This window comes from Papaver somniferum, chromosome 10 (assembly GCF_003573695.1).
Source record: "Papaver somniferum cultivar HN1 chromosome 10, ASM357369v1, whole genome shotgun sequence".
NCBI classification, from domain to species: domain Eukaryota; kingdom Viridiplantae; phylum Streptophyta; class Magnoliopsida; order Ranunculales; family Papaveraceae; genus Papaver; species Papaver somniferum.
In genome coordinates, this window is record NC_039367.1 from 102,406,088 (window position 1) to 102,420,238 (window position 14,151).

General features: G+C 28.3%; 1 protein-coding gene across 1 annotated transcript in view; it reads left to right on the forward strand.

Moving 5' to 3' along the window:
• LOC113316040 overlaps positions 1–12,997 on the forward strand; it is a 51,155-nt gene extending 38,158 nt beyond the window's left edge. Inside the window, exon 3 of the mRNA XM_026564273.1 lies at positions 12,488–12,997. Within this exon, the coding sequence (XP_026420058.1) occupies positions 12,488–12,997 (510 nt within the window). The remainder of the gene's footprint in view (positions 1–12,487) is intronic.
• Positions 12,998–14,151: the final 1,154 nt, after the last annotated feature.

The following is a 14,151-nucleotide window of genomic DNA, read 5'->3' on the forward strand; positions in this document are numbered from 1 at the left end:
TTTAGTCTCAGAAATCAATTTCTGACTTATAACGAAGTCTGTAGACTTTTTGAGTTAAAGTATATAAAATTCAACATTTTTATGAACACTTTCTTTTTGTGTTGGCTTTGTCTTTTTATTTGGTTCAAGATAGATATAATTTTTTAGGATTTGGATTAGTTCTGCTTGGTCTTTCATCCTTCTTCTATAGTGAAATTTGACTTCCTTCATATATTCATGAATCAACGTACATAAAAATGCGATTTTTACTAGAGGTACTGCCTTGGAACATATTAATTATGATTACAATACATTTTTCAAACTTTTTCTATTAAAGATGAGTTTATCTAGTTTAGAATTCAGTCTCAGAAATCAATTTCCGACTTATACCAAAGTTTGTAGACTTTTTTGAGTTAACGTATAAAAAAATCAACATTTTTATGAATTCTTTATTTTTTTATTGGCTTTGTCTTTCAATTTGATTCAAATAGATGAAGTTTTTTAGGATTTGGATTAGTTCTTCTTGGTCTTTCATTCTTCTTCTATTGTGAAATTTGACTTCCTTGATATTTTCTTGAATCAACGTACATAGAAATGAAATTTTTATTAGAGGTATTACCTTAGAACATATGAATTGAAATAACAATATATTTTTCAAACTTTTTCTATTAAAGATGAATTTATCTAGTTTACAATTTAGTCTCAGAAATCAACTTCCGACTTAAAACGAAGGGTGTAGACTATTTTAAGTCAAGGTATATAAAATTCAACATATTAATGAACTCTTTATTTTTGCATTGGCTTTGTCTTTCTATCTGATTCAAGATAGATGAAATTTGTTAGGATATGGATTAGTTCTACTTGGTCTTTCAACCTTCTTCTATTGTGAAATTTGACTTCCTTCTTATTTTTTCTTGAATCAACGTACATAGAAATGTAAATTTTACTAGACGTATTGCCTTAGAACATATTGATTGTGATTACAATACATTTTTCAAACTTTTTTTGTTAAATCTGAGTTTATCTAGTTTACAATTTAGTCTCAGAAATATTTTTCTGACTTATAACGAGGAGTGTAGACTTTTTTAAGGTAACGTATAAAAAATTCAACATTTTTATGAACTCTTTATTTTTGTCTTGGCTTTGTCTTTCAATTTGATTCAAATAGATGAAATTTTTTAGGATTTGGATTAGTTCTGCATGGTCTTTCATCCTTCTTAAATTTTGAAATTTGACTTCCTTCAAATTTTCTTGAATCAACGTACATAGAAATGCAATTTTTACTAGACGTAATTCCTTAGAACATATAATTTGTGATTAAAATACATTTTTCAAACTTTATCTGTTAAAGATGAGTTTATCTAGTTTACAATTTAGTCTCAGAAATCAATTTCCGACTTATAACGAAGTTTGTAGACTTTTTTGAGTTAACGTATAAAAAATTCAACATTTTTATGAACTCTTTATTTTTGTCTTGCCTTTGTCTTTCAATTTGATTCAAATAGATGAAATTTATTAGGATTTGGATTAGTTCTGCATGGTCTTTCATCCTTCTTCTATTGTGAAATTTGACTTCCTTCATATTTTCTTGAATCAACGTACATAGAAATGCAATTTTTACTGGACGTAATGCCTTAGAACATATTATTTGTGATTACAATACATTTTTCGAACTTTTTCTGTTAAAGATGAGTTTATCTAGTTTACAATTTAGTTTCAGAAATCAATTTCAGACTTATAACAAAGTGTGTACACTTTTTTGAGTTAACGTATAAAAAATTCAATATTTTTATGAACTCTTTATTTTTGTATTGGCTTTGTCTTTTAATTTGATTCAAATAGATGAAATTTTTTAGAATTTGGATTAGTTCAGGCTGGTCTTTCATCATACTTATATTGTGGAATTTGACTTCCTTCATATTTTCTTGAATCAACGTACATAGAAATGCAATTTTTACTAGACGTAATTCCTTAGAACATATAATTTGTGATTAAAATACATTTTTCAAACTTTATCTGTTAAAGATGGGTTTATCTAGTTTACAATTTAGTCTCAGAAATCAATTTCCGACTTATAACGAAGTTTGTAGCCTTTTTTGAGTTAACGTATAAAAAATTCAACATTTTTATGAACTCTTTATTTTTGTATTGACTTTGTCTTTCAATTTGATTCAAATAGATGAAATTTTTTAGAATTTGGATTAGTTCAGGCTGGTCTTTCATCATACTTATATTGTGAAATTTGACTTCCTTCATATTTTCTTGAATCAACGTACATAGAAATGAAATTTTTATTAGAGGTATTACCTTAGAACATATTAATTGTAATTACAATATATTTTTCAAACTTTTTCTATTAAAGATGAATTTATCTAGTTTACAATTTAGTCTCAGAAATCAACTTCTGACTTATAACTAAGTGTGTAGACTATTTTGAGTCAACGTATATAAAATTCAACATATTTATGAACTCTTTATTTTTGTATTGGCTTTGTCTTTCTATCTGATTCAAGATAGATGAAATTTGTTAGGATATGGATTAGTTCTGCTTGGTCTTTCAACCTTCTTCTATTGTGAAATTTGACTTCCTTCATATTTTCTTGAATCAACGTACATAGAAATGTAAATTTTACTAGACATATTGCCTTAGAACATATTAATTGTATTTACAATACATTTTTCAAACTTTTTTTTGTTAAAGATGAGTTTGTCCAATTTACAATTTAGTCTCGGAAATCAATTTCTGACTTATAACGAAGTGTATAAACTATTTTAAGTTAACGTATATTAAATTCAACAATTTTATGAACTCTTTATTTTTGTATTAGCTTTGTCTTTCAATATTGTTCAAATAGATGAAATTTATTACAATTTGGATTAGTTCTGGCTAGTCTTTCATCCTTCTTCTATTGTGAAATTTGGCTTCCTTCATATTTTCTTGAATTAACGTACATAGAAATGCAATTTTTACTAGACGTAATTCATTGGAACATATAATTTGTGATTAAAATACATTTTTCAAACTTTTTCTATTAAAGATGAGTTTATCTAGTTTCAATTTAGTCTCAGAAATCAATTTACGACTTATACCGAAGTTTGTAGACATTTTAGAGTTAACGTATAAAAAATTCAACATTTTTATGAATTCTTTATTTTTGTATTGGGTTTGTCTTTCAATTTGATTCAAATAGATGAAATTTGATAGAATTTGGGTTAGTTCTGGCTGGGCTTTTATCCTTCTTATATTGTGAAATTTGACTTCCTTCATATTTTCTTGAATCAACGTACATAGAAATGCAATTTTTACTAGACGTAATGCCTTAGAACATATTAATTGTGAATACAATACATTTTTCAAACTTTTTCTGTTAAAGATGAGTTTATCTAGTTTACAATTTAGTCTCAGAAATCAACTTCCGACTTATAACGAAGAGTGTAGACTTTTTTGAGTTAACGTATAAAAAATCTAACATTTTTATGAACTCTTTATTTTTGTGTTGGCTATGTCTTTCCATTTGATTCAAATAGATGAAATTTGTTCGGATTTGTATTAGTTTGCATGGTCTTTCATCCTTCTTATATTGTGAAATTTGACTTCCTTCATATTTTCTTGAATCAACGTACATAGAAATGCAATTTTTACTAGTCGTATTGCCTTAGAACATAATAATTGTGATTAAAATACATTTTTCAAACTTTTTATGTTAAAGATGAGTTTATCTAGTTTACAATTTAGTCTCAGAAATCAATTTCAGATGTATAACGAAGTGTGTAGACTTTTTTGAGTTAACGTATATAAAATTCAACCTTTTTATGAACTCTTTGTTTTTGTGTTGGCTTTGTCTTTCTATTTGATTCCAGATAGGTGAAATTTGTTAGGAATTAGATTAATTCTGCTTAGTCTTTCATCCTTCTATTCAAACTTTTTCTGTTAAAGATGAGTTACCTAGTTTACAGATTAGTCTCAGAAATGAATTTCAGACTTATAACGAAGTGCGTAGACTTTTTTGAGTTAACGTATATAAAATTTAAAATTTTTATGAACTCTTTCTTTTTGTGTTGGATTTGTCTTTCAATTTGATTCAAATAGATGAAATTTGTTAGGATTTGGAATAGTTTGCATGGTATTTCATCCTTCTTCTATTGTGAAATTAGCCTACCTTCATATTTTCTTGAATCAACATACATAAAACTGCAATTTTTACTAGACGTAATGCTTTAGAACATATTATTTGTGATTACAATACATTTTTCAAACTTTTTCTGTTAAAGATGAGTTTATCTAGTTTACAATTTAATTTCAGAAATTAATTTCAGACTTATAACGAAGTGTGTACACTTTTTTGAGTTAACGTATAAAAAAGTCAACATTTTTATGAACTCTTTATTTTTGTGTTGGCTTTGTCTTTCTATTTGATTCAAATATATGAAATTTGTTAGGATTTAGAGTAGTTTGCATGGTCTTTCATCCTTCTTCTATTGTGAAATTTTCCTACCTTAATATTTTCTTGTATCAACCTACATAAAAATGCAATTTTTACTAGACGTAATGCCTTAAAACATATTATTTGTGATTACAACACATTTTTCAAACTTTTTCTGTTAAAGATGAGTTTATCTAGTTTACAATTTAGTCTCAGAAATCAATTTTAGATGTATAACGAAGTGTGTAGACTTTTTTGAGTTAACGTATATAAAATTTAACATTTTATGAACTCTTTCTTTTTGTGTTGGCTTTGTCTTTCTATTTGATTCAAGATAAGTGAAATTTGTTAGGAATTAGATCGATTCTGCTTGGTCTTTCATCATTCTTTTCAAACTTTTTCTGTTAAAGAGAAGTTTTTCTAGTTTACCGATTAGTCTCAGAAATGAATTTCCGACTTATAACAAAGTGTGTAGACTTTTTTGAGTTAACTTATATAAAATTTAACATTTTTTTTTGAAATATTTCTTTTTGTGTTGGTTTTATCTTTCTATTTGATTCAAGATAGATGAGATTTGTTAGGATTTGGATTAGTTCTTCATGGTCTTTCATCCTTCTTCTATTGTGAAATTTGACTTCCTTCATATTTTCTTGAATCAACGTACATAGAAATGCAATTTTTACTAGACGTATTGCCTTAGAACATATTAATTGTAATTACGATACATTTCTCAAACTTTTTCTGTTAAAGATGAGTTTATCTAGTTTACAATTTAGTCTCAGAAATCAATTTCCGACTTATAACGAAATGTGTAGACTTTTTTGAGTTAACTTATATAAAATTCAACATTTTTATGAACTCTTTCTTTTTATGTTGGCTTTGTATTTCTATTTGATTCAAGATAGATGAAGTTTGTTAGAATTTGGATTAGTTCTGGCTGGTCTTTCATCCTTCTTATATTGTGAAATTTGACTTCCTTCATATTTTCTTGAATCAACGTACACAGAAATGCAATTTTTACTAGACGTAATTCCTTAGAACATATAATTTCTGATTAAAATACATTTTTCAAACTTTTTCTGTTAAAGATAAGTTTATCTTGTTTACAATTTAGTCTCAGAAATCAACTTCCGACTTATAACAAAGAGTGTAGACTTATTTGAGTTAACGTATAAAAATTCAACATTTTTATGAACTCTTTATTTTTGTATTGCATTTGTCTTTCAATATGATTCAAATAGATGAAATTTGTTAGGACTTGAATTAGTTCTTCTTGGTATGTCATCCTTCTTCTAGGGTGAAATTTGACTTCCTTCATATTTTCTTGAATCAACGTACATAGAAATGCATTTTTACTAGACGTATTGCCTTAGAACATATTAATTATAATTACAATACATTTTTCAAACTTTTTCTGTTAAAGATGAGTTTATCTATTTTACAATTTAGTCTCAGAAATCAATTTACGACTTATAACGAAGTCTGTAGCCTTTTTGAGTTAACGTATATAAAACTCAACATTTTTATGAACACTTTCTTTTTGTGTTGGCTTTGTCTTTCAATTTGGTTCAAGATAGATATAATTTTTTAGGATTTAGATTAGTTCTGCTTGGTCTTTCGTCCTTCTTCTATAGTGAAATTTGACTTCCTCATATATTCATGAATCAACGTACATAGAAATGCAAATTTTACTAGACGTACTGCCTTAGAACATATTAATTATAATTACAATACATTTTTCAAACTTTTTCTGTTAAAGATGAGTTTATCCATTTTACAATTTAGTTTCAGAAATCAATTTCAAATGTATAACGAAGTGTGTAGACTTTCTTGAGTTAACGTATATAAAACTCAACATTTTTATGAACTCTTTCTTTTTGTGTTGGCTTTGTCTTTCTATCTGATTCAAGATAGATGAAATTTGTTAGGATTTGGATTAGTTCTTCTTTGTTTTTCATCCTTCTTCTATTGTGAAATTTGACTTCCTTCATATTTTTTTTGAATCAACGTACATAGAAATGCAAATTTTACTAGACGTATTGCCTTAGAACATATTAATTTGTGATTAAAATACATTTTTCAAACTTTTTCTGTTAAAGATGAGTTTATCTAGTTTACAATTTAGTCTCAGAAATCAATTTCCGAATTATAACGAAGTTTGTAGACATTTTTGAGTTAACGTATAAAAAATTCAACATTTTTATGAACTCTTTATTTTTGTATTGGCTTTGTCTTTCAATTTGATTCAAATAGATGAAATTTGTTAGGATTTGGATTAGTTCTGCATGGTCTTTCATCCTTCTTGTATTGTTAAATTTGACTTCCTTTATATATTCTTGAATCAACGTACATAGAAATGCAATTTTTACTAGACGTACTGCCTTAGAACATATTTAATGTGATTACAATACATTTTTTCAAACTTTTTCTGTTAAAGATGAGTTTAACTAGTTTACAATTTAGTCTCAGAAATCAACTTCCGACTGATAACGAAGAGTGCAGACTTTTTTAAGGTAATGTATACAAAATTAAACATTTTTATTAACTCTTTATTTTTGTCTTTCAATTTGATTCAAATAGATGAAATTTGTTAGGATTTGGATTAGTTCTGCATGGTCTTTCATCCTTCTTCTATTGGGAAATTTGACTTCCTTCATATTTTCTTGAATCAACGTACATAGAAATGCAATTTTTTCTAGACGTATTTCCTTAGAACATATTAATTGTAATTACGATACATTTTTCAAACTTTTTCTGTTAAAGATGAGTTTATCTAGTTTACAATTTAATCTCAGAAATCAATTTCCGACTTATAACGAAATGTGTAGACTTTTTTGAGTTAACTTATACAAAATTCAACATTTTTATGAACTCTTTCTTTTTATGTTGGCTTTGTCATTCTATTTGATTCAAGATAGATGAAGTTTGTTAGAATCTGGATTAGTTCTGGTTGGTCTTTCATCCTTCTTATATTGTGAAATTTGACTTCCTTCATATTTTCTTGAATCACGTACACAGAAATGCAATTTTTACTAGACGTAATTCCTTAGAACATATAATTTCTGATTAAAATACATTTTTCAAACTTTTTCTGATAAAGATGAGTTTATCTAGTTTACAATTTAGTCTCAGAAATCAATTTCCGACTTATAACGAAGTTTGTAGACTTTTTTGAGTTAACGTATAAAAAATTCAACATTTTTATGAACTCTTTATTTTTGTATTGGCTTTGTCTTTCAATTTGATTCAAATAGATGAAATTTGTTAGAATTTGGATTAGTTCAGGCTGGTCTTTCTTCATACTTATATTGTGAAATTTGACTTCCTTCATATTTTCTTGAATCAACGTACATAGAAATGCAATTTTTACTAAACGTAATGCCTTAGAACATATTTATTGTGAATATAATACATTTTTCAAACCTTTTCTGTTAAAGATGAGTTTATCTAGTTTAAAATTTAGTCTCAGAAATCAATTTCCGACTTATACCAAAGTTTGTAGACTTTTTTGAGTTAACGTATATAAAAAATTCAACATTTTTATGAACACTTTCTTTTTGTGTTGGCTTTGTCTTTCAATTTGGTTCAAGATAGATATAATTTTTTAGGATTTGGATTAGTTCTGCTTGGTCTTTCGTCCTTCTTCTATAGTGAAATTTGACTTCCTCATATATTCATGAATCAACGTACATAGAAATGCAATTTTTACTAGACGTACTGCCTTAGAACATATTAATTATAATTACAATACATTTATCAAACTTTTTCTGTTAAAAATGAGTTTATCCAGTTTACAATTTAGTTTCAGAAATCAATTTCAAATGTATAACGAAGTGTGTAGACTTTCTTGAGTTAACGTATATAAAACTCAACATTTTTATGAACTCTTTCTTTTTGTGTTCGCTTTGTCTTTCTATCTGATTCAAGATAGATGAAATTTGTTAGGATTTGGATTAGTTCTTCTTTGTTTTTCATCCTTCTTCTATTGTGAAATTTGACTTCCTTCATATTTTCTTAAATCAACGTACATAAAAATGCAATTTTTACTAGACGTATTGCCTTAGAACATATTAATTGTAATTACAATACATTTTTCAAACTTTTTCTGTTAAAGATGAGTTTATCTAGTTTACAATTTAGTCTCAGAAATCAACTTCCGACTTATAACTAAGTGTGTAGACTATTTTGAGTCAACGTATATAAAATTCAACATATTTATGAACTCTTTATTTTTGTATTGGCTTTGTCTTTCTATCTGATTCAAGATGGATGAAATTTGTTAGGATATGGATTAGTTCTGTTTGGTCTTTCAACCTTCTTCTATTGTGAAATTTGACTTCCTTCATATTCTCTTGAACCAACGTACATAGAAATGTAAATTTTACTAGACGTATTTCCTTAGAACATATTAATTGTGATTACAATAAATTTTTCAAACTTTTACTGTTAAATTTGAGTTTATCTAGTTTACAATTTAATCTCAGAAATCAATTTCCGACTTATAACAAAGAGTGTATACTTTTTTGAGTTAAAGTATATAAGATTCAACATTTTTATGAACTCTTTCTTTTTGTGTTAGCTTTGTATTTCTATTTGATTCAAGATAGATGAAATTTGTTAGGATTTGGATTAGTTCTGCATGGTCTTTCATCCTTCTTCTATTGTGAAATTTGACTTCCTTCATATTTTCTTGAATCACCGTACACAAAAATGCAATTTTTACTAGACGTAATGCCTTAGAACATATTATTTGTGAATACAATACATTTTTCAAACTTTTTCTGTTAAAGATGAGTTTATCTAGTTTGCAATTTAGTTTCAGAAATCAATTCAGACTTATAACAAAATGTGTACACTTTTTTGAGTTAATGTATAAGAAATTCAACATTTTTATGAACTCTTTATTTTTGTGTTGGCTTTGTCTTTCTATTTGATTCAAGATAGGTGAAATTTGTTAGGAATTAGATTATTTCTGCTTGGTCTTTCATCATTCTTTTCAAACTTTTTCTGTTAAAGAGGAGTTTATCCAGTTTACAGATTAGTCTCAGAAATGAATTTCCGACTTATAACGAAGTGTGTAGACTTTTTTGAGTTAACGTAAATAAAATTTAACATTTTTATGAAATCTTTCTTTTTCTGTTGGTTTTATCTTTCTATTTGATTCAAGATAGATGAAATTTGTTAGGATTTGGATTACTTAGCATGGTTTTTCATCCTTCTTCTATTGTGAAATTACCCTACCTTCATATTTTTTTGAATCAACGTACATAGAAATGCATTTTTTACTAGACGAATTGCCTTAGAACATATTAATTGTAATTACAATACAATTTTCAAACTTTTTCTGTTAAAGATGAGTTTATCTAGTTTACAATTTAGTCTCAGAAATCAATTTCCGACTTATAATGAAGTCTGTAGACTTTTTGAGTTAACGTATATAAAATACAACATTTTTATGAACACTTTCTTTTTGTGTTGGCTTTGTCTTTCTATTTGGTTCAAGATAGATATAATTTTTTAGGATTTGGATTATTTATGCTTGGTCTTTCATCCTTCTTCTATAGTGAAATTTGACTTCCTTCATATATTCATGAATCAACGTACATAGAAATACGATTTTTACTAGACGTACTTCCTTAGAACATATTAATTGTGATTACAATACATTTTTCAAACTTTTTCTATTAAAGATGAGTTTATCTAGCTTACAATTTAGTCTCAGAAATCAATTTCCGACTTATACCAAAGTTTGTAGACTTTTTGAGTTAACGTATAACAAAATCAAAATTTTTATGAATTCTTTATTTTTGTATTGGCTTTGTCTTTCAATTTGATTCAAATAGATGAAGTTTGTTAGGATTTGGATTAGTTCTTTTTGGTCTTTCATCCTTCTTCTATTGTGAAATTTGACTTCCTTGATATTTTCTTGAATCAACGTACATAGAAATGAAATTTTTATTAGAGGTATTACCTTAGAACATATTAATTGTAATTACAATATATTTTTCAAACTTTTTCTATTAAAGATGAATTTATCTAGTTTACAATTTAGTCTCAGAAATCAACTTCCGACTTATAACGAAGTGTGTAGACTATTTTAAGTCAAGGTATATAAAATTCAACATATTTATGAACTCTTTATTTTTGTATTGGCTTTGTCTTTCTATCTGATTCAAGATAGATGAAATTTGTTAGGATATGGATTAGTTGTACTTGGTCTTTCAACCTTCTTCTATTGTGAAATTTGACTTCCTTCATATTTTCTTGAATCAACGTACATAGAAATGTAAATTTTACTAGACGTATTGCCTTAGAACATATTGATTGTGATTACAATACATTTTTCAAACTTTTTCTGTTAAATTTGAGTTTATCTAGTTTACAATTTAGTCTCAGAAATCAATTTCCGACTTATAACGAGGAGTGTATACTTTTTTGAGTTAAAGTATATAAGATTCAACATTTTTATGAACACTTTCTTTTTGTGTTAGCTTTGTCTTTTTATTTGATTCAAGCTAGATGAAATTTGTTAGGATTTGGATTAGTTCTGCATGGTCTTTCATCCTTCTTGTATTGTGAAATTTGACTTCCTTCATATTTTTTTGAATCAACGTACATAGAAATTCAATTTTTACTAGACGTAATGCCTTAGAACATATTATTTGTGATTACAATATATTTTTTAAACTTTTTCAGTTAAAGATGAGTTTATCTAGTTTACAATTTAGTTTCAGAAATCAATTTCAGACTTATAACGAAGTGTGTACACTTTTTTGAGTTAACGTATAAAAAATTCAACATTTTTATGAACTCTTTATTTTTTATTGGCTTTGTATTTCTATTTGATTCAAGATAGGTGAAATTTGTTAGGAATTGGATCAATTCTGCTTGGTCTTTCATCCTTCTTCTATTGTCAAATTTGACTTCCTTCAATCTTTCTTGAATGAACATACATAGAAATGCAATTTTTACTAGAGTATTTCCTTAGAACATATTAATTGTAATTACAATACATTTTTCAAACTTTTTCTGTTAAAAATGAGTTTATCTAGTTTACAATTTAGTCTCAGAAATCAATTTCCGACTTATAACGAAATGTGTACACTGTTTTTAGTTAACGCATATAAAATTAAACATTTTTATGAACTCTTTCTTTTTATGTTGGCTTTGTCTTTCTATTTGATTCAAGATAGATGAAATTTGTTAGGATTTGGATTAGTTCTGCATGGTCTTTCATCTTTCTTCTATTGTGAAATTTGACTTCCTTCATATTTTCTTGAATCAACGTACATAGAAATGCAATTTTTACTAGACGTATTGCCTTAGAATATATTACAGAATACTTCTGCCGAAGCGACTCAGTTGCAGAGAGGAAAGAGAATGTCTGTTTTTTTTTCTCTTTTTGGCGATTTTGGAAAACCAATTTTTTTCACGTTTAGGGTTTCAATGTTTACGTATTTGGATTATTGGAATCAATTCTTTGATTCATGATGATTCATTCTTCAGTTAACATTCCTAGTAGCTCAAATCAGAGCCATGCTAAAACAGTTTCTTTTGCTGAAAAAGTTAGGGAACGTAAAACCCTAAATCCAACTTCAGTTGATATTTCTTTGTTACCAAACCCTACTCTTGTTGAGGGTGAGCCAGCTCTTGTCATTCCTAATGATTATTATCAGGAAGGGTGTAAGCCATTTCAACATAGCTTCATAGCTAGGATGGATGCTACAGGTTTAAAGTTTGTGGAGGTTCAAAAAATCCTTGAAAATCAATGGAAACTTAAGAATAGGTGTAAGTTTATACCTATGAGCAAAGGATTCTATGTTATTATGTTATCATCAGAATTGGACAAAGAGATGATACGTGCTGAAAAGTGGTTTGTCAATCAACAAATTCTGAGGTTGATTGATTGGTACCCAGGTTTTAATCCTGAGCGCATCTCTATCACTATAAGAGGTAAATTTTTTTGGCAATATGTTGATATACCAAATTCACCTAAATTTTGTTTATCTTGCAATATTATTGGGCATGTTGATGGTGAATGCAAAAAGAAGAATAGCATGAAGACTGCTGGTAAGGAAAAACAGATTGTTCATAAACCTACAATCCAAGTTTGGCAAGCAAAATCAGCTAAAACTGATGAGGAAGAGGAGAAGTCTTTGAATCTGGATAATATGGAGGATAATACGGTTGGTGCTTCAGATGATGATACACAGTTGAAGGAGGAGCTTGATCGCTCTGAATCTGAGGTTCGTGAAGCTCAGCTTAGATTGAAAAACGCAATTGCAGCCAAGGAAGCGCTTGCTGCACGTACACAATCTGCTCATGTAGACCATGCAAAAGTTACGCAAGTGACATCTAATACTCAAATTCAGTCCGAGAAGAAGCAAAACTCTGAAGCTCAGTCCGTGTCTGAGTTGGAAACCCAGACAAGGGTCGTGAACAAACAAAATTTCGTGGATAAATCTTTTAAAACTTCAGAAACTGCTGGGTCTCGTGAAACTACAACTAAAGAAGATAATGCACGTACAGATTCTATCAATGCAGGCCATGCAGATGACTTGATCAGTCTGGTGCTCAGTCCGTGGTTGAATTGATAAAACATAAAACCACTCCTACTGAAGTTATTGATGAAGCTAATCAGTTGGAAAAGGAGCTTGCTAAATCTGCTGTTGAGTTGCGCGAAGCTCAGATGAAGTTTATTCATTGTAAAAATACTATTGCAGCTCAGAAAGATATAGCTTTACGTAAAAATCAGGAAGACATGGTTGCACAGAGTTTTTCTAAAGACGAATGGACTGAAGTGAAAGGAAAGAAATCCCCTAGTAAAGGTACTTATTTCTCTTTTACTCCTTTTGAGAATGATTATACTCCTTTTGTGGATGAGTTGATGCAAACTGAAGTTGTGGTTAAAAACAAATTTGATGTCCTAGCATCTGAGTTAGGCCTTGATAATGTTATTATTGAGGAGGAGGAGGAGGAACAATTGGAATCTAGTGACTCAGATGTTAGTATGGGCTCTAAAAATTGGGGTGAGGTTGATGCTGACATTTTAGCAAGGAAAAAAGCTAGGAAAGTTGCCAAACAGGCTGCTAATATTATAACAAAGCGTTCTTTGCAATCTGATTCAAGTTTGGAATCTTCTCCCAGCAAGTCTATTGAGGAATCTCCGAGCCGTGACACTAACATGGAAATTCAAGCGGGGTTGGTTGATACTGTTTTTGATAAGAATAATATTTTGTCTAAGGAAGAATTAGAGGTGGCAAGCAATATTCAGTTGGAAGATGTGCGTGCTCAGTTCATTAGAAGTCCAGCTTTTAGACAAGAATATTTCAAAGAAAAGAGGGAGCAAATGGAAAGAAAGAATTCAAAGAAAAAATCTCCTAGTAAGTCGTCTCCTATTAAGCTTGTTCCTGGTAACTTTGCCACTGAGGATGAAGACGAAGAGTTTTATGAGGATGAAGATGAAGATATCTTGGGTTATTATGCTTTTGATACGGATATGATGGATGAAATTTTTTCTAAGAGCAAATCGTATAGAGTTGGTAGCAGCAGAAGTAAATTGAAAGGAGTTGGCTATAGATATAGGTAGCTTCTTTTAATTTTCTTTTTTGTGGTTATTACTTTTGTTATTTCTTAAAAGTTATTTTGACCCCTTTGGTTTATGGGGGTAGGGAGTTTTGTGCTCCAAATTTTTAATTCTTGTAATTACGTTTTTTTGTTATAATAAACTTTGGACTTAACAAAAAAA